Source organism: Peromyscus maniculatus, chromosome 9, assembly GCF_049852395.1.
Source record: "Peromyscus maniculatus bairdii isolate BWxNUB_F1_BW_parent chromosome 9, HU_Pman_BW_mat_3.1, whole genome shotgun sequence".
Taxonomy (NCBI): Eukaryota; Metazoa; Chordata; class Mammalia; order Rodentia; family Cricetidae; genus Peromyscus; species Peromyscus maniculatus.
This window is the reverse complement of record NC_134860.1, coordinates 6,697,026-6,718,779: the sequence shown is the minus strand read 5'-3', so window position 1 is coordinate 6,718,779 and position 21,754 is coordinate 6,697,026. Positions and strand designations below refer to the sequence as shown.

Below are 21,754 nucleotides of genomic sequence, written 5' to 3'. Positions count from 1 at the left end.
AAAGCGACAGACAGAAGAGACTTTGCCCAGGCAGGTTCTGAAAGCCCAGACTTGAGTCTCCCCTCTGTGGATGTCAGTTTCCCATCTCTCTATAGGGAGTGGATATCTTAGAATTCAGTTGTTTACCTCTGTTTCCCTGCACAAGCAGACTCAGTGCACAGCCTCTTAAGGCTTACTCACGCTGTAAAGGATGCTCCTTGGCTGCAGAGCCATCAGCCATGTGCTTTCAGATGCATGGTGGTAATTGCTACTGTTATAATCACTTGGGTAGTGTTGGGATGCCCAAGTCACTTGCTCTATGCTTTAGAGTCTCATGTTAATGGAAAAGCCATGCAGGGACAAAACATAGTCACCAGATTCACAAAGCCATCCTCACTGACAGTCCAGGACTCCCACAGCTGGCAAGAAGGTGACAGTCTCACTCCAGGTCCACTGAATCTAACTGCTGTCAGGCTGAACTGGAGACCTGTGTGCCATCAACAGCTCGTAATTCAGAAACCTCAAGGGTCAATGGAAGACAACAGCACTTGGGGGATCCTGTCATACAAGTGATTGTGATGTCAAGAATGAGAACCTCAAGGTTTTCCAAAGTACTCTCCTTTCCCTATTATCACTGGCACATGAATAAAGGACTTCAGTGGCAGTGAAAACTAATCATGGTACAGAAATCTCATTAATTTCTCTGTGCCTCCATCCCAGAAGTTCCCAGTTCTTTAGTCCTAGCCCTGGAAAGCTGAGTCGCACCACATCCAGAAAGCTCCCCAGCCCCTTCCAAAACTTACTGCCTCTTCCCCAGGACCATTTTCTCCATGTTTTCCAGGGAGACCCAGGACCAGATTCCTTCTGCCTCACTCTGGTCTCTCCATGCTGTCCATTCTCTCTCCTAAACAGACCTCTGTGTCTGGATAACATGTCTAGAGGCCAAGCTTGTGGTCACTGAACAAATGACATCAAGGCAGTCAGTGTTGCTACAACACTAGTGACATCACTGGGGATTCCAAGAGCTGTCCAGGATACAAGAGAATGCCCAGCAAATGGTCTGCTGATGTCATGGGGCATACCCTTTGCCTCTTTGCTAATTAATTCTCCATGAACTGACCAGAAGCTGTGGATTCCTTTTCAGGAGTCTCTCCTGTGACACAGGGGAAGTCATTCAGCACCCACTCCTTCCAAAGCTAGAGATTTTTCTCTGCTTCATAAGATTTTTTTCAGTAATTCACCCATGGGGAGTTGAACACTCACTTTACAAACCCTGCCTAAAATTGGCACTTACCCTCCTCATATCCATACCCAATAATATGAAAAGTAAAGCATGCCAAGTACTTCGGTCATGATCATCGAGGAGGAGGGTTGAGTTCTCTGAAGTGAGCAAGCACCTGGGGAAAACTATGGTTTAGGTGACTATTGGGAATTTATAAGTGAGCTCAGACTGTTATGAGACCCTAACTACTCTAGAATGTCCTCTCTACAAGCCTGGTGTCTTAGCCAGCATGCTCCAGAAGTAATACAACGATTCTCTATGGAAAGGGTTTGTTAGAATGGCTTACAGGCCGTGCTCTATCTAATCCAACAATATCTGGCTGTGACTGGAAAGCCCAATAATGCAGTAGATGCTCACTCCACAACACTGGATGTCTCAGCTGGTCTGCAGTATATGCTGGAATCTTAAAGAAGTAGGCTTTAATGCCAGTCAAGGAATGGTTGGGCTAATAAGGCCAGTCAAGGAATGGTTGTGCTAACAAGTTAAGAGCAAGCAGTGATATGTAATATGATTCTTTTTTTTTTTTTTGAAAAAAGAAAACAAATTTATTGGGATCAAAGATATAAATTCTCCAAATCCTTTTGCATTTGTAGACTTTCACCACAATCTATATTAACTTTAAAAACTACAGAATATATATGTATATATATGAACAAGCAAGTATCAATTATAGCATCCAGAATTAACTGCTATTAATAATTCAATGTATACACTTTTAAAATTCTACTATACATACTCCTTACCAAAATAATAATGTATTATATAATGTGTTAATATTACAGTATACAAATATTTCCTGTATCAATATTACATTTCCAAATTTTACTTTCTATTTTCTTAATCGGGTTCCACTGTAAATACCCACTAGAGTGCATTTGAATCATCCTTTTTTTTTAGCCCAGACAACTTCAGCTTTTCTCAATCACTTGTCCAGTGAACACTTATTATATTATTCGATGTTCTAGAGCTTGGCTATAGTGGTAAGCATACAGATAAGGGGCCTTCCCTCATAAAGTTTACATTAGAAATCTGTGTCAATCACTTGCTCTCGTTTGGCTGCAATGGGTCGATGCTTACCTGCACAGAGACTACATCCCCTTTTGTTGTGGTATCCTTCCTGAAGGGAAGGCTGCTACTCTGCCCCATCTATAAGCCTGAGAGCTGAGTAGAGTTGCTGTGCTGTAAGAGTTACCTAAACTCCCTTTGCAATCAATTACCAGTGGTTCGATCCCCGGCTAGTGCTGAACTCTGGGAATTTTGATTGCTTACTACTTTCCAGAAACTGTTAGGATCAAATTTGCCATGATTAGCATTTCCTTTAAAGTCAACTAACTTTGAATTTTAGCAGGCATTTGATTCACTTCCTGCTTGTATTTCTCAACACTTAATAATGCCTTTCTCTAAACTGAACTGGAGCTCTTTCTGCATCCTCATTCTTCTATATAATCTTCACTGTATTTACAAATAAGTTGCCTATATCTGCAGTCACCTTTATTCTTATTAAAAACCCTTATTTCTTTGTAAAAAAACCAAAACAAAAAAAACCCCACAAAAACAAACAAACAAACAAAAAACCACCTACCAAGCTCTTTCATGCCACCACCTTTTTCCCATCACCATTATCTTAAGTTTGGATGAAGAATGGTACTTAGCATGGCCATTGCTACATTTGCCCTACAGCTTGTCTTACCAGGCCCTGAGCATGAGGTCTGTTTAATGTGTATAGTTGTATTTATAAATTTCTTGAAGAATTATACTTTCTATGTCCAGTTTTAATATATTAAGGGCTGTTATGTTGGATATAACACCTTACTCTTATTTTTTTTATTTTATTTTACAACACCATTCAGTTCAACATAATAGCCACAGATTCCCCTGTTCTCCCCATCTCGCCCCCCTTCCCCTCCTCCCAGCCCACCCCCCATTCCCACCTCCTCCAGATCAAGGTCTCCCCCGAGGACCGGGATCGACCTGGTAGACTCAGTCCAGGCAGGTCCATTCCCCCCCTCCCAGACTGAGCCAAGTGTCCCTGCATAAGTCCCAGGATTCAAACAGCCAACTCATGCAATGAGCCCAGGACCGGCACCAACGCAACAGCTGCCTCCCAAATAGATCAAGCCAAATGACTGTCTCACCCATTCAGGGGGCCTGATCCAGTTGGGGGCCCCTCAGCCTTTGGTTCATAGATCCTGTGCTTCCATTCATTTGGTTATTTGTCCCTGTGCTTTATTCAACCTTGGCTTCAACAATTCTCGCTCATATAAACCCTCTTCTTTCTCACTAATTATACTCCCAGTGCTCCACCAGGGGCCCAGCCATGGATGTCTGCATCCAGATTCCTCAGTCCTTGGATGGGGTTTATGGCACAACTATCAGGGTGTCTGGCATTCCCATCACCAGAGTAGGTCAGTTCCTGCCATCTCTCGACCATTGACAGCAGTCTTTTGCGGGGGTATCTTTGTGGATCTCCATGGGCCTCCCTAGCTCTCTGCTTCCTCCCCTTCTCATGTGGTCTTCATTTACCATGGTCTCCTATTCCTTGTTCTCCCTCTCTTTTCTTGATCCAGCTGGGATCTCCCACTCTCTTTCCCTCGACCGTCGCCCTTCATTGTTCCCACTCATGACCAGGCTGTTCATGTAGATCTCGTCCATTTCTCCGTGTCTTTTTTGGGGGGTCCCGTTTTCCAGGTAGCCTCACTGGTGATGTGAGTAGCAGTCCAGTCATCCTTGTTCCACATTTAGCATCTTCCTATGAGTGAGTACATACCATACTTGTCTTTCTGAGTCTGGGTTACCTCACTCAGGATGATTTTTTTCTAGATCCATTCATTTGCCTGCAAACCTCATGATGTCATTGTTTTTCTCTGCTGAGTAGTATTCCATTGTGTATATGTGCCACAATTTATTTATCCATTCTTCAGTTGAAGGGCATCTAGGTTGTTTCCAGGTTTTGGCTATTACAAACAATGCTGATATGAACATAGCTGAGCAAGTGCTCTTGTGGTATGATTGAGCATTTCTTGGGTATATGCCCAAGAATGGTATAGCTGGATCTTGGGGGAGATTGATTCCCAATTTTCTAAGAAAGCGCCATATTGATTTCCAAAGTGGTTGTACAAGCTTGCATTCCCACCAGCAGTGGAGGAGAGTTCCCCTAGTTCCACATCCTCTCCAGCATAAAGTGTCTTAAGTGTTTTTGATCTTAGCCACTCTGACAGGCATGAGGTGGTTATCTCAGAGTTGTTTTGATTTGCATTTCCCTGATGATTAGGGATGTTGAGCAATTCCTTAAGTGTCTTTCAGCCATTTGGGTTTCCTCTGTTGAGAATTCTCTGTTTAGTTCTAAAGCCCATTTCTCAATTGGACTGTTGGTCGTTTTGATGTCTAATTTCTTGAGTTCCTTATATATTCTGGATATCAGTCCTCTATCACATGTGGGGTTGGTGAAGATCTTTTCCCATTCTGTAGGCTGTCGCTTTGCCTTGTTGACCGTATCCTTTGCTCTACAAAAGCTTCTCAGTTTCAAGAGGTCCCATTGATTGATTGTTTGTCTCAGTGTCTGCGCTACTGGTGTTATATTTAGGAAGTGATCTCCTATGCCAATGAATTCAAGACTACTTCCTACTTTCTCTTCTAGCAGGTTCAGAGTAGCTGGATTTATGTTGAGGTCTTTGATCCACTTGGACTTAAGTTTTGTGCACGGTGACAGATATGGATCTATTTGCAGCCTTCTACAGGTTGATATCCAGTTATGCCAGCACCATTTGTTGAAGATGCTTTCTTTTTTCCATTGTACACTTTTGGCTTCTTTGTCAAAAATTATATGTCCATAGGTGTGTGGGTTAATGTCAGGGTCTTCAATTCGATTCCATTGGTCCACATGTCGGTTTTTATGCCAATACCAAGCTGTTTTTATTACTGTAGCTCTATAGTAGAGCTTGAAGTCAGGGATTGTGATGCCTCCAGAAGTTGTTTTATTGTACAGATTTCTTTTAGCTATCCTGGGTTTTTTGTTTTTCCATATGAAGTTGAGTATTATTCTTTCCAGGTCTGTGAAGAATTGTGTTGGTATTTTGATGGGGATTGCATTGAATCTGTAAATTGCTTTTGGTAAGATTGCCATTTTTACTATGTTAACCCTGCCTATCCATGAGCATGGGAGATCTTTCCATTTTCTGACATCATCTTCAATTTCTTTTTTCAGGGACTTAAAGTTCTTGTCATATAGGTCCTTCACTTGCTTGGTTAGTGTTACCCCAAGGTTATTATGTCATTTTTGGCTATTGTAAAGGGTGATGTATCTCTGATTGCCTTCTTAACTTCTTTGTCCATTGTGTATAGGAGGGCTACTGATTTTTTTGAGTTGATCTTGTATCCTGCTATGTTGCTGAAGGTGTTTATAAGCTTTATCAATTCCTGGGTGGAATCTTTGGGGTCACTCAAGTATACTATCATGTCATCTACAAATAGGGAAAGCTTGACTTCTTCCTTTCCAATTTGAATCCCCTTAATCTCCTTATGTTGTCTTATTGCTCTGGCTAGAACTTCAAGTACTACATTGAATAAGTATGGGGAGAGTGGACAGCCTTGCCTCATTCCTGATTTTAGTGGAATTGCTTTGAGTTTCTTTCCATTTAATTTGATGTTGCCTGTTGGTTTGCTATATATTGCCTTTATTATGTTTAGGTATGTTCCCTGTATTTCTGATCGCTCCAAGACTTTTATCATGAAGGGGTGTTGGATTTTGTCAAATGCCTTTTCTGCATCTAGTGAGATGATCATGTGGTTTTTTTCTTTGAGTTTGTTTATATGGTGTATTACATTGATGGACTTTCGTATGTTGAACCACCCTTGCATCCCTGGGATGAAGCCTACTTGATCATGGTGGATAATTGTTCTGATGTGTTCTTGGAGTCTGTTTGCCAGTATTTTATTGAGTATTTTTGCATCAATATTCATGAGGGAGATCGGTCTGTAGTTCTCTTTCTTTGTTGCATCCTTGTTTGGTTTAGGAATCAGGGTAATTGTAGCCTCATAGAAGGAGTTTGGTAATGTTCCTTCTGTTTCTATTATGTGGAACAATTTAGAGAGTATTGGTATTAACTCTTCTTTGAAGATCTGGTAGAATTCTGCGCTGAAACCATCTGGTCCTGGGCTTTTTTTGGTTGGGAGACTTTTAATGACTGTTTCTATTTCCTTAGGGGTTATTGGACTATTTAAATAGTTTATCTGGTCTTGATTTAACTTAGGTATGTGGTACCTATGCAGAAAAATGTCCATTTCTTGTAGGTTTTCCAGTTTTGTTGAGTAGAGGTTTTTGAAATATGACCTTATAATTCTCTGGATTTCCTCAATGTCTGTTGTTATGTCCCCCTTTTCATTTCTGATTTTGTTGATTTGGATTCTCTCTCTGTGTCTTTTGGTTAGTTTGGATAAGGGCTTGTCTATCTTGTTGATTTTCTCAGAGAACCAACTCTTTGTTTCATTAATTTTTTGTATTATTCTCTTAGTTTCTAATTTATTAATTTCACCTCTCACTTTGATAATTTCCTGGCATCTATTCTTCCTGGGAGACTTTGCTTCTTCTTGTTCTATAGCTTTCAGATGTGCTGTTAAGTCACTAGAGTGGGATTTCTCCAACTTCTTTATGTGGGCATTTAGTGCTATGAATTTTCCTCTTAACACTGGTTTCATAGTGTCCCATAAGTTTGGGTATGTGGTGTCTTCATTTTCATTGATCTCTAGGAAGTCTTTAATTTCTTTCTTTATTTCTTCCTTAACCCATTGGTGATTCAGTTGAGCATTATTCAGTTTCCATGAGATTGTAGGTTTTCTGTAGTCTTTGTTGTTGTTGAAATCTAACTTTAAACCATGGTGGTCTGATAGAACACAGGAGGTTATTCTAATTGTTTTGTATCTGTTGAGATTTGCTTTGTGGCCAAGTATGTGGTTGATTTTAGAGAAAGTTCCATGGGGTGCTGAGAAGAAGGTATATTCTTTCTTGTTAGGATGGAATGTTCTGTAGATATCTATTAGGTCCAATTGGGTCATGACATCAGTTAAGTCCTTTATTTCTCTGTTAAGTTTCGATTTGGGAGATCTGTCCAGTGGTGAAAGTGGGGTGTTGAGATCTCCCACTATTAATGTGTGGGGTTTTATATGTGGTTTAAACTTTAGTAATGTTTCTTTTACATATGTGGGTGCCCTTGTGTTTGGGGCATAAATGTTCAGAATTGAAACTTCATCTTGGTGGATCTTTCCTGTGATGAGGATGTAATGTCCTTCTTGATCTCTTTTGATTGATTTTCGTTTGAAGTCTATTTTGTTGGATATCAGGATGGCTACCCCTACTTGTTTCTTAAGACCATTTGATTGAAAAGTCTTTTCCCAGCCTTTTATTCTTAGGTAGTGTCTGTCTTTGAATTTGAGATGTGTTTCTTGTATGCAGCAGAAAGTTGGGTCCTGCTTTCATATCCATTCTGTAAGTCTATGTCTTTTTATAGGTGAATTAAGTCCGTTGATATTAAGGGATATTAATGACCAGTAATTCTTCATACCTGTTATTTTTGGTGGTAGTGTGTGTGTACATAGGTACAGTTGGAGCACCCTGTGTGGAGTCTGCATTACTTTGAATGAAATTACTTTGAATGTAACAAGGTAAGCCAGATAAAGTTAACATACTTTGTGCAATCAGTTGACTACAAATTGTGACTCTTCTCAAGGTATTGTTAATATTTGGTGGTTTTCCCCCACTGAAATTTTCTTTTAAGAAGTTATCCAAATGATAAATCAGCATACCAAAATATCACTAATTGAAATGTAGATAGTGAATATATATGTAAATCTAGTAAACCAAAATGGCAGTGGTTTACTCACTTTGTAAACATATCATGACACTGATATAAAAGTAACCATATTTCTGCAGTTCAACACATTTAAGCCCAGATCAATACAAGATTTGGAGTAGCAAGGTTTACCTGGCATAGGCAGTGTGTAAAGTGTAAACTGATGGACCAAGACAGATACTGTCAGTTCTTCTCCACTGAACTCTAACAAGGCATTAAATGTTTGTCTTCATTAAGGATTACAGCAAGACAGACCAAGTTGACAGCGACACAGGATGTTTGTAAGGATGGTTCCTAGCTCTGGGAAAAGAGAAAGTTCACTTGTATTGGTGGAACAGCTGGTCCTGGATTTTCTCTGTCAATTATTTTCTGCTTACAGAAATCACAACTTTATCTTTTCAAGAAATTATGTCTAGATATAGATTTCTTTGTTTTTGAAATATCCTTTTCTTATATAGCCCTAAGTAGTCTGGAATTTGCTATGTAGTATAGGTTGTCCTTGAACTCTCAAATTTGACCTGCCTCTAGCTTGCTAGTGCTAATATTAAAGGCATGGACCTCCACACAAGAGTTGAGGAAAATATTTCTTGATTGACTTCGTTGTTTCTGTTTTCCAACTGGTGTATGGAATGGTGAAGTAACTAGAGGTCTGTACTGTGGTCTCTCCTGTCTAAATACTAGAGGGAGATGCAAGAACTGTTATAAATATAGGGGCTTCCTTTTTCTTGTCTTATGATAAATTGCATAATGAAGAAGAAATAATGACTCGGAAAACTATAAAAATGTATCTAAGGTTGACAAATCTCCCATCAAATTCACATGTCCATGGTGGTTTAAGTTCATCTCTAAGTAGGACCTTTGAGATCAGTCACCACGACCACTTTAAGTACTTTTAACAAGTATATACACTTCCATGTGTTTATTTTAGGAATAATCTGTCTTATATTTTTGTTTTTATAACCATTTTAGGCTATATTATTTAGGCAAGTTTTGTAATTGTTTTAAACTTTAGGTAGCATATAAAATGAGCAAATTTTGTATTTGATGCCAAAATAGGACCCTGAATTCTGACGTTGACTAAGTTGTGAAGACTGACAAAAATCTAGAGACATTATGGAAGAGCAGAGGAGACGGTTCATCTATCAAGTAGCATTGAGTCAGTTTGTAAAACTCCCACTTGATTTTACTGTTATGCATGCTTGTGTGTGAATGATTTTCCTGTATGTATGTCTGTGCACCCTGTGCAAGCCTAGTATTCACGGAGGACAGAAGAAAAACTGGATCCCCTAGGACTGGAGTTTTAGACAGATTTGAGCCCCTGCTGGGTGTCAGGAACCGAATTCAAGGAATCTTAAACACCAAGTGATCTCTCTAAGACTTGAGAACACACCTCTTCAATTTAGCAGGTAGAATGGGTCTTTGAATAACCTATGTGAGTCAGCCTTGTGGAAATTTTATCAACTGTTTTGTGACATAAATGGATGGGTAGCACCATTTCAGAGCTTTGAACGATTTCTTGAGGCTTTGTTCACAATATTCCTACTCAACGTAGACAATCTTGCTGGAGCAGGCCATTACTCTACATCTCACAGGTTTCACTGTCATAGAAAAGGATTGAGAACCCAGAAGACATCTGCAGAATCCATACTTGCAGCTCAGCAGCTGGTGGCACACTTTGTTCATGCATTTTGAGTTCACCTTCACTCATGCTATCCCAGGATCCCAATGGGCAATTGTGAAAGGCTATGGGAAAGGATTAATGGAGTGGAGAAGGGAGAGGTTCCTTTCCTTCTAGAAGCCCTTCATTGTCACATTCTCTCCATCTGGCTGTTAAACAACCAGGTCATGCAGACTGGAGAGGGAACATTTTGACCTTTTATGTTTACCTCTTCCCATCATGTTGGAAATGAATGTGTTAGGTAACAAAGTGCAGATTTTTTAAAACCAGTTGGTTATATCTGATTTGAGATTTATGAAACCATGGGTCTTTTACTCAAGCAGAAATGAAGCAGAGGTTAAAAAATGTTAGTGGTCTATAATGATAACATTGAAAGGAATACACAGATATTTGTGGACGAAAATGGAGACCATGGCATTGACAAGTGATAAAATGAATGACAGTGTAACATTCCCTTTTTATGAAAAATAACACATCTCAAATTGTTCTTAAAGGCTCAAGAAGAGAGTAAGTACTGACTCCAGGAACCAGAGGACACTCTAGAGTACTCTGGTCACAGAAACACTTCAACTGTTGCTTCTGACTGTTTCCACTTCCACATCTGTTGCTGTTGCTACTGCTTCTGCTGTTTCTGCTTCTCATGCTTCTGCTTCCTCTCCAGAGGCTCCAGGCTCTGCTACAGCTGCTTCTGCTGCATGCCTTTACAGCTGTTGTTACTACTGCTGTAGCACAAGGTAAATGAACCCACTCTACAAATACACAATGGGCATACTCACAGCTAGGATTCTGTTATTAAGGAGAAAGGAGAAAAGAATAAGTAAGACTATGACATGTATTGAAAATGGATAATCTTGTTTGACTTAAAAAACAAATTCTCTTTTGGGCTAACATTCATGATGAACATATTTTCTTGTGATGGGTTTATACTCAAGGGCATAGTCAGGCATTTCTCAGTATCACAATCATTTATACAGTTGGATCACATTTCTACTTACATGGAAAGCAGTGTTATACAAATACAATCATCAGAGCTGGCAAATGTGAGGGAAGCCCATTGCCTTGGCCTGTTGTTAGAGGAATTCATCCATACAGAAGTCAGACTGCTGTTCCTCACCAAGAACCCACTTGCCTCCAGTTCCACTCACAGTACCTGCCAGTGTCTCCTGACACAGATAGATCTGGCTGCTGTTTCATCTCTGACTTGAACTTGGAGTTTTCTGTCCCTGACCCTGCAGGGAAGTAACACTGAACACTCCAGCATCTTCCTGCTCCTGAATCTTCTTTGTCTGGCTTTTCTTTTTTTATGTCTTTTTCTAAAGACATTTTTTTTATTCCTTTACATGCCAACCATAGATCCCTGTCTCATCCCTCCTTCTGCTTCTCCCCCAGGTTTACCCTCGATCCACCCTCCTCCAAAAGTGTCAGAGCTCCTCCCATGGGGAGTAAGCAGAGCCTGGCACATTCAGTTGAGGAAGTACTAAGTCCCTCCCCCTGTCTGGACAAGAGCTCCCATCCTGCCCCAGACTTCCCGTCTAGATAAGAGCTTCCATCCTGCCCCAAAATTCCCATTTGGACAAGAGAGCTCCCATCTGGACAAGAGAGAGAGACTTCCTGAATCTGTCAGCTCTGTCTGAACCAAGTGTGCTGATAAGACCAAAAGCGTACCACAAGGAGATGGGCAGACATCAAGGCAGAAGTACACACAACAAAATGAAGAGCAATACAGCATCACCAGAACCTAGCCTGCCTCCAACATCTATACCTGAACATCAAAAATTGGAAGAAACAGAATAAAACAGCCTTATGAATAACATCATAAAGAAGGTAGAGGCTTGTGTAGAGGAAAAGACAAAAAATGGGAAGAATGCTATAAACAACTACAGTTTCCATTTTTAGTATAACTCTATCCTTCATGTGCAAATATATACATGATATGAGTTAAAAGTAACCTATTACTGAGCAATATCTAATAAAACCTAATGGAATATAATAAGTTTTGACTGTTGAGCTGTGCAGTCAGGGGAAGGTACTAACCATTTTGAGGAGTGTGAAGAATTTGTGTATAAAATATATGGTCCTTGTCTTTTTAAAGAACAATCTGTAAAATCACTAAGAGCAAACTCTCCAAGACTTTTAGATATAATTTTGGGTCATACTCATTGATCAATTTCAGAAACTCTAAAAAGCTGATGTACTGGGTAGTGATTATCTATAGATCCCATGTAATATGATAATGCAATCTGCCAGTGGACATCAATTTAAATAAACTAAGCTGCATATTATCTACTGGCAGTAATTTCTGTAGGCTCCATACCGGGAAGTTGTTTAAAAGTGTCCTTTCCATTATCATTAAGTCTATCACTTCTCGATAATAAGGAGATGCAGATACTTGTGGAGAGTCATATCTCACATAAATATCTATGATACTGTTACCTTCTGGACATATACTTTAATAGGAGATGAACACTCACTTTCGTTCCCACATGGAAGTACTGAGGCATTTCCAAACAATCAGAGAGCAATCTCTGGTTATGGAAGAAAAGGGTACTGAAGCATTTCTCTTGATAGCCAAGAGAGATTCCTGGAATGGGAAACCTGACTTCTGGAGAGTTATGAGGAAATCTGGTTAGCAGGGAGGCAATGTCAGTTCCTCATGACATCAGGGGTGTCTCATGCCTGGACATTCTATTGGATCCTGGAGACTTTAGAATGTTATCTGATGTCACCTGTGTTGTAGCAACACCAACTGCCCTTGGACAGTTGGTTCAGTGCCCTTAAAGTTCAGCCATGAACATGTTGGGAAGACTCAGAAATCTATTGGGTAGAGAGAAAGGAGAAGGAAAAGAGACCAAAGAGAGGCAGACACAATCTGGCCTTCAGCCTCCATTTAAAACAACAAGAAAGAAATGGTCCAGAAGATGGTACAGTAAGTTGTGGGCAGGAAATTGGGATGTTCCTGCAGGACATGCGCTTGAGCTGAATCTTCCAGTAATGGGACACAGGAGGTAGGAGTCTCTGTGAACCAACTGAACTTCCCTGCTTGTCATGGCTCCTGAAATTCAAGGATTCCAGAAGAGTAATTTGTCTGTCCCAGAAATCAGGAGCGAGGAAGGCCAAAGCTGTTGTGCTGGGAGCTCTTGCCTTTCAATCCTACAGGAGGGTAAGGGTTGAGAGGGAACAATAAGGCCAGCATTAGGGTAGGAAGTTCAAGTGAACTGTGCCCAGCAAAAAGCAGGTCATCAATGTACTTCAACCTCAGTGTCTTCATTTATTTACAGCCCACCATCTCTATGCACCCTCCTTTGTCACTAAGGCATCTTGGTGAGGATGGTAACCATGTTCTGCCCCTGTGTGGATTCTCCATTTTTGCCATGTGCTTAGAGTGACCTGTCAGGATATTTTTGCTTTTTTAATGACCTGAGTGCTTGTGGACTGTGTCAATTTTATCTTGCATTTGAAAGCCACAGACTAGTGAACCCTGCATCCAAGTTGAATTCAGAGTCCAGTGCTGTTAATAAGCCTGAGGAGGCTCTCTCCTTAGTTACTTAAAGCATGTGCTAAAGGATCAGAGGAAACCAGCTGGCTGAGACAACTATCTCCAGACACAGAGATGGGAGACCTAAGATGCCCAGCGGGGGCATCTCAATCCAGGGCAAAATTCTTTGGGGCATCACTTAATTGCTTGCTTACCTCCTTTCTCAAACACCTTCTCAGGTCTCAGGGTGACCTGTTCTCTATGTCTTTTCACAAAGCATGTTCACTTGTGTTCATTCATCTACCCACAGGGGCCTCCAAGGAACCACCACCCACTCCAACCAGGCTCTCAAAGAGGCAGGTGAAGCAGAAGGTGGAGAGCCTGACCACTCAGCTCCAGGTGATGACCGCCCAACGGAATGATCTGAGAGACCGCCTCATATTAGTAACCGAAGGATCCTTGGATAACAGGTGGTTACTGTTTCAAACTCCATGATGACTGTCTCAGTTCCACAATTTCACCCTTAGTTTATTTTGTCTAAGAAATGGGCTTCTGGGAGGTTGGGTGCACCTTTAGGGTGTCCCTTTGCCCAACACCATTTCTCTAATAGCTTCCCTGAAGCAAACCTGGGCAGGATGAGATGGGGACATAGATGGTTCTGCTTCCTCCAAATGAAAACCATAGCCTATGGCCTGAATCACATGACTCAGGGATCGAGGCAGTAGTGTGGGAGTTCCCAGCATGCATTTGGAGAGATCCTGTAAAGTGGTGGCTAGTGTGAGAATGCTGTTTTTTTTTTTACTTGCCTGGAAAGACATTGTGTGCTGGATGCTTCTAGTAGCAGCTGGAGGGTTTTTGTACCACATCCTAATATGTGGCAGCAAGGCTTGGTACTGATGTCTGCTGCTCTTGGTCCTCTCTAAGATGACACAATTGCATGCATTAATTTGTCATCTCAATGAAAACATTTTATTACCTTTCCCTCTCTCAGTTTCTCTCTCTCTCTCTCTCTCTCTCTCTCTCTCTCTCTCTCTCTCTCCATCCCTCCCTCCCTCCCTCCCTACCCTCCCTGATACTCTCTATGTCTCTATGTCTCTCTCTTTCTCATCCCTCTATCTTGTCTGTGTTTGTGTGTTTGTGCATATGTGTCCCTCTTCACCCTGCAATCAGGGGTCTGTGGTTGACCGTGAAGAGTTGCTTATCTCAGTATCCATGTGTGCTCTCTGTTGTGGACTCGGAGCCCCATTTTGAGCAGCATAGCTCTTTGCCAGTCTGTTCACCTTGGTGCCAACTAGGAATGCCCTGGGGGAATTTATGAAGCTATCATGGTATTGCATCCCAACCTCAGAAATGTTTATGATGTGATTTTAGCCTCCATGTCAATATAGGCATCCTGGAATGAGAATCTCTTATTTGAAGACAGCAGAAACATCACAGTTTCTGGTGGGCCCAGACCTGTGATAGACTCGTGGCAATTCCATACCAAGTTATGCAGGACTCCTGAGGGAGTTCATTCAGTCCCAGCTTCATCCCTCTTAACACCATGCCTCTGCAGGCCTGGGACCAGAAGAGCAAGTGTAATAAGCAGCCAGAGGTCCCAGTACTGTGGCATCTCATTAAATCCAGTAATATAGAACACACACTGAATTCATGTGATCCTTGAGGCCTGTATTCATAGAATTCTTTGCTTCTGAGTCCAGGCCCTACCACAGGCCAAATCCTTTCTATGAAAAGCTCAAGATGGAACATCAGCAGGTCATGTCAGACCTGCAGAATTTCGAGAATGAGAATTGGGAGGCCTCACAGAAGCTCAGTGAGCTGACCAAAGAGAAAGTCTTCCTTTGGTAAGTGCTTATCTTGGCAGGGATCCTATCCCAACAGTTGTACAATAGCCAACAACAATTTTCTTTGTCTCTGAACTGCAGGGTCTGTAGATCTGCTTCTAGTTTTTCTGCTTCATAGCCAGCAGCATTAGCAAGCAGCCTTTGGACTTATGCCTCTTTACTCAGTTCTGTTAAGGTTTAAAGAGACTATTAGCTCTTCCAAGCACCATATTGTCATTCAGTAGCCTCCAGATCAGTGGTTATTAACCTTTCTAATGCTGGGATACTTTAATACATTGCTTTATTGTTTTGATGACCCCAAACTATAAAATTATTTTGAGGCATTGTCTTCAGTTTATTTTGCTACTGTTAATAATTTTAATGTAAATGTCTACATAGGACATCTAATATGTATCCCTTGTGAAAGGCTCCTTAGATCCCAAAAGGTTCACAACCCACATACTGAGAACCACTGGTTCAGAAGAGCAATTGGCATCACAAGAGGGTTGTCAGGCAGGAGCTGACTGCTATGGGATCTATGCACCCTCTGGGTCTCCTCCTTCCCCAAATGTTCTTGCACATTACCTGCTGGTGTTTCCTCATGACAGCGGAATGATTAGGACAGGTGGAGTACACCTCTAGATTATGGAAGTGCATGAATTTCTGTTATTTGGGAGGGGTTCAGAAATAGTTTGATTCATGCAGGAAATAACTGTTCTCTGCTTTTGGCCTTGAGTGCCACTGTCATTGCTGTTGAAGGTTCTTGTTTACATCTTCCTGTGAACCTAGGATAGGGCTGGGTTGTTGAGGCATAGTGATGTGGGTGACCAGAGTTGGCTGACATGGTCTTACTATTTGGAGTGTGTTTCCAGTGATCTGCAGAGCCGGCTCCTGATGGAGCAGAGTCAGCTCAAAAAGAAATTGGATATGCTGAGGCAAGAGAAGGAGAACCTACTGGAGGATTGGGTCCTGCTGAAGCAACACTTGGGTGACTTGCAAGTGCTCAGTAAGGATCAAGAAGAGAGCAGTGACCTCCAGAACCAGCAACAGGAGGTAGGGACAGGCAGCTGAGTCACAGTTGTGTCCAGCATCATTTACATATGTATCCTTGCCAAATCTACCCATCCAGACACCTGTGCTCTATCTCATCACTTTTCTCATCCATCCACCCACTTCATAACATAAAATTGTTCATTCTGTATCTGTGCATTAGTATTTCTGGGAAGTGAATCTCCTCTGAGAATCTTTGTCATTGACATGTAATCCCTGATACTCTTCTTGAACCTGTAGTCAATGGGGAGAAACAGATCAATCACTCATCACACAGCTACATGTCATTATGATGGGAGGATTGCTATACATAGACTTGAGTTTATGAGTAAAAAATTCTCTATCCATCTCCACTTAGACTGACCAAGCAGTGTGCTCCCCTAGGCCATTTTAGTACCCAAAAATGGGAAGCTGAATTTTGGGACTTTTCCTAAAGGCTGGTGTGCTTATTCAAAAGACAACTGCTCCTCTATCACTTTGTTGTATTCGTCTTACCCCTTTCTCTAATTCTCTCTCACTCTCTGGTGTGTGTGTGTGTGTGTGTGTGTAATAGAGGCATATGGGAAGTATAGTGCATATTGTATGTGGATGACAGCTAGAGGAGACGACTGGGCGTCTCTCTTTGTCAATCTCTGTCTTATGAACTTGAAGCAGGCTTTCTCATGTCCCCAGGAGCTTTTAACTTCATGAGATTGACTGACCAGCAAGCTCTTGGGATCCTCTGTGTGCTTGCACTTGTGTGAGAATGTATTGTCTATACTATACTCAATCCTCCACTAAGGACACAATCTTGTCATGAACAGGAGCAGCAAAGAATGGAAGAGAGACTCCAGAGCTTGCTGAAGCAGAGGGAGCTGGTCACACAGCAGAAAAACCTGGCATTAAAGCTGCAGCATCATTTGACTGTCTCCCAGATGAGACCCAGGCTGAAGTTGGGGTATGGAGCCAATTGGGTCCCCTGTACCAGGGCTCTCTGTCTTTTGTGGGCTTTTGCTTATCAGCAAGACTCCCTTCTCCAAGCATGGGTAGACCAACTCAGAACTCAGAGAATTATGCTGGTCCCGTCAACAAGAACTTCTGTCCAGCAAACATTATGTTTGATACTCCCTGGGTCTGTAGACTTGTGTCCCATCCCTCCCTTCTGGTTTCTCTGGTATGTTCTCAGCAGGCTTTCCTTGAACACAGAGCTCTGCCTGCTTATGCCTACCAAGTGTGCCTCATAATATCTGACTGAAACTACATTTTTATACAGGATTAGCACCTCTAAGATGAGATTCACACCCTTGTAACTATTTGATGTAACAGTGGCTGTCTTCATTGTTTGAGCATTTCCCATGTAAAGTGTACTGGGTATATAATAAGTTTAGTCATTGGCAGGATGAACCCAGGTAGATGTGTCTGCTGAGGATTTTTCAGAACCTTCACTGAGTGTTGTATAACAGACTCCTCTAGAGTACCAGGATGTAGATTCCCAGCTGTAGGCCTAAGGATAACACAGCTCTTTTTGTTTATTGCCAGAGACCATGCAGTGACAATGTTCTCAGACACATGGTCAAGAAATACTACTTTAGCATGACAGGCTCCATCTTGTGTATTACCAGGGTGAAAGGTGCCTTCTGGGCAGGAGGCCTGATCTTTTTACATGAGCTTATTCAGCTGTCTAGTTTTCAAAGTTGTATTAAGTCTATGTATAAAAATGAGGTGGTCTTTTTAAAATTATTTTTTATTCATTTTACATACCAACCACAGATCCCCCTTTCTTCCCTCCTCCCACTCCCGACTCACCTTCTTCCCTGACCCTTCATCCCCTCCTCCAGCAGGGTAAATTCTCCCATGGTAGGACAGTTAAGCCTGATACATTCTGTTGAGGCAAGACCAAGCCTCTCCCCACTTTATCAATCAAGAGCAAGGTGTCCGACAAGAGGTAATGGGATCCAGAAAGAGAGCTCATGCACCAGGAATAGATCCTGATCACACTGCCAGGGGCCCCTCAAACACAACCAGCTCCACAACTGTCCCCCATATGCAGTGGGTCACAACTGTCCCCCATATGCAGAGGGTCACAACTGTCCCCCATATGCAGAGGGTCACAACTGTCCCCCATATGCAGAGGGTCACAACTGTCCCCCATATGCAGAGGGTCACAACTGTCAGTCTAAATTTCCTGAGTTCCTTTGGGCTTGGTTCAGTTGTTTCTGTAGATTTCCCCAACACGATCTTTACCACCCTTGCTCATGTAATCCCTCTAAAAACAACAAGAAGGAACACAGCTTGGAATTTTAAGGTTTTCTCTATCAAACCTGTGAGAGCATTGTATAACATGGAGAGGAAAATAAAATAATATCAATTAAATTCAGGAATAAGGACAGGTGTATGTGATGGTGCATGTCTTTAATTCAAGCTCTTTGGGAGCACAGGCAGGAAATCTCTGGCCTCTTGTAGCCATCCTAGAATATGGATCAAGTCAGCCAGAGATGCATATTGTAACCCTGCCTAGAAAGAAATAAACAGAAATTGGACAAGAAAACAATGAGGTAGTTGATGAGAAACTCATCATGAACGGTCTGTGTATCTCTACTGTGTGATTATATATGACTTTAATATGCTACTCCTTTTGTTTAAATGGTGTCTCTATACTGTAGGAAAAACGTGAGTTCTTTCTCATTAGAGCACAGTACATACAATACTCATACCAACATCTGATACTTGTTAAGGGCAGAAAATAATTCAAGGCCCAGCTATTGTGTGACACTTATTCCTTAGGGGTATATACAGTGACTGCTGCCAAAGATCAGTGTTGACTGTCCAGCCCAATTTAGTTTTTGTGATATCACTGAATGACTGGTGACATGGTGGATCCCCACCAGGACTCTGCCCTTACTAACTTCCTCCTCTAGGTCAGAAAAACTCCAACATGAGCTGGAACAATCCACAGCTCAGGATGAGAGCCTCCTGACCACAGAGCTGCTGCAGCAGGAGCACTAAATGTCCTAAGTAAGTGAGCCACCATGACATCCCATCCCCAGCAACATGGCATTTGTGGGTGGAGTTCTTCCTTGATTATGGTTTCCTATGTGTGAGTAGGCCCTGAATTTATCTACCTAGTGCCCCAGCAAGGGCGTTTTTAGAACTGATTGCCTTTTCTTCTCTCACAGCACCCTTTATGAGAACTGAGGAGGCTGAAGGAATCCATAGTCAACTAGAAACACTGACATTCTCCACTCTATGATCAAGGCCAACTCAGAACAAGATATGTACTACAAGTTGTGAAATCCACCAGTGAGGCAAATATCATCTGCCCTGCAGGTCGTCTATCCATAATCTCATCCATGTGTCTGTTGACTCACTAGTTATGGAATAAAGAAACCATCAAGAAGATGCATGAGATTCAAAAAAGTAAACACCAAGAATTATACAGAAAAAGCTGACATCTACCAGCAAGTGTTCCCAGTGAGGGCCACAACAACAAGGAGAGACAATATGATTCCACTCATAGTTACTCTGAAAGTTTATTGCTACAAACTTTTGGTAGCTGGCTGAGTCCTGAGCCCTTCATATGTGGAGGGACATATGTCAACGGAGACTGTGTTGATGTCATGCTGCTATCCAGACAGAACACACAAGGGAAGCATATTCTCACTCCAGTACAGTGCTGGACCTACTCAATTTCATGCACATGTGATAGTGAAGAGAATTGTTCTGAGAGATGATTTAGGAAGGATGTCACCATGAGCTTTTATGTCTTTTGGTAAGAGATGCTCCCTGTGTCATTTTTTACTCTTGAATGGGCACACAGACACATGTTGGCAGACAGAATCATATAGTGGCAACATGGCATAAGATCAACTTTGGCAAGGACTTAACCTAGAAGCCCCAAAGTGGCATGACTGCACTTGTCTTGAGGAAGTTATTTCAGTTCAGGATTCTCTTTCAACTTGTGTCCAAAGCCAGCCACAGAGCGCAGGACATCTGCATGAAGAAAAAACTTCTTATGTAAATAGTTTTGGTTTGTTTTGGGGTTTTCATGAATTTAGGTTTTGTTGTTCTTTGTTTTGTTTTGCTGTTTTTTTATTTTTTATTTGTTCTTTGTTCTTTCTTTGATTTTATATTTTGCTAAATCTATACACTGGATATACTAAGCACCCCTTTAAGGCCCTCCCTATTCAGTCAAATTTCTGTAATTTCACAAATAAAAAATTACTTCCAACTCTTCATACTTTCCTTTAAATTTTTTATTGAAGTTACTTACCAACCACATATCCACCTCTCATTGCTCCTCCCTCTCCTGCCTACCACATTCCCCCCACTCCTCCTGCCCTCCTCCAACAGGTTAAGTTCTCCCATAGGGGACAGCTAAACCTGGTACATTCTCTTCATTCTGAAAGTAACTTTGTAGTCAGGTGTGGTGTCACACTCCTGTAACATTAGAACTCAACAGACAGGGGTGGATCTCTACAAGTCCCAGGAAGCTTAGGCTACATTGTGAGTTCTCAGCTAAACAGAGTTACAAACCAAGATGGTATCTTGGGTGTGAATCACATGGCCTACTCCATGAATATCCACTTCATGATGGAAAAAGATCCATATTAAACACCTGACTTCACATGTCTAGCTACTTCAAAAAACAGAGAATAGATACACACATGTTTGTGACATGATCATTGATACCAGATTTTTCAGAAATACACCTATGTTTTCTAATGCATCTCAGGAAGTGAGAACATTTGTTACAGGAGTATAGAAGAAATGAGGAAACCTATAGCCGTCTGCCTTTCTTTTCCTGAAATACAGCACCAGTGACAGTGGCAATGCAGGGCTAGTAACCCTCTAAGACGTATTGAGATGTGGTCTTTTTAATGTGCTGTTGCCTTGACCATTCATTTTGCATGGAATTTTTTGAGATTCATTTACTTGAATTTATGAATATGGGTATTTTGCCTGTTTTCTATGCACCACAAGCAATCAGTTTGCCAGAAAGGGCAATGGATTCCACATGGAACTGGAGTCACAGAAGATTGTTAGCTGAAATCTGGGGCCTCTGGGAGAGCTACACATCCTCTTAAAGGATGAGTGATCTCTCCAGCCCCTGCACTTGACTTTTGTCCTTCCAGCCTCTCTAGTGTATTAGTTGGACTGGATTACACCTAACTGAAGAGAGCTATTTCTGGAGAATTGTAGGGACAGGACCATGAGGTAGGCGTGGGAGATTACTTGGGATGCCAGGCATTCAAGCAGAGTGCTCCCGGGTTCAGGATCATCGCTCAGCATCTCTTAAGTCAGAGTTAGAGCAGTTATGTCACCTCTCATTTAGATGACAATGCAGAGTAGGCCCATCAGATGAAATGCAGACTTTTAAGACCCGCCTGGGGATGGAGATGGGATAAGATATACCTGTGATACACCAGCTAAGCAGTGTTACATAGAAACTTCACATTTGTCTGGGTGGATGGTATCTGCAGCAAAAGCCACATGCCTCTCACGGAGAGTGTATCTCTGCAAGGCTTGAAAGGGAGAGGGATGGTTGATGCTACTCTTTCACCACAGCAGAAGTCATTGTGTATTGAGGAAAGGTTTCTTTCAGATGTGGGCTTTATTCTTCTGAAGTTCTCCTGGAATGGATCT

The 21,754-nt window shown here is 41.7% G+C and overlaps 1 protein-coding gene across 5 annotated transcripts in view; it reads left to right on the top strand.

Moving 5' to 3' along the window:
- The window catches only part of LOC143266807 (disks large homolog 5-like), a 51,476-nt gene extending 31,132 nt beyond the window's left edge, over nt 1-20,344 (top strand). For 2 of the 5 annotated variants that reach the window (XM_076544299.1, XM_076544300.1), the window contains 6 exons: nt 13,570-13,729; nt 14,960-15,103; nt 15,955-16,135; nt 16,936-17,069; nt 19,030-19,126; nt 19,288-20,344. In XM_076544299.1, the coding sequence (XP_076400414.1) occupies nt 13,662-13,729; nt 14,960-15,103; nt 15,955-16,135; nt 16,936-17,069; nt 19,030-19,117 (615 nt within the window). In that variant the 5' untranslated portion in view covers nt 13,570-13,661 and the 3' untranslated portion in view covers nt 19,118-19,126; nt 19,288-20,344. Of the gene's footprint in view, nt 1-10,421; nt 10,519-11,173; nt 11,609-12,538; nt 12,711-13,569; nt 13,730-14,959; nt 15,104-15,954; nt 16,136-16,935; nt 17,070-19,029; nt 19,127-19,287 lie in introns of those variants that run through there. The other 3 variants (XM_076544297.1, XM_076544298.1, XM_076544296.1) reach the window with 3 other exon arrangements.
- The last annotated feature ends 1,410 nt before the right edge of the window (nt 20,345-21,754 follow it).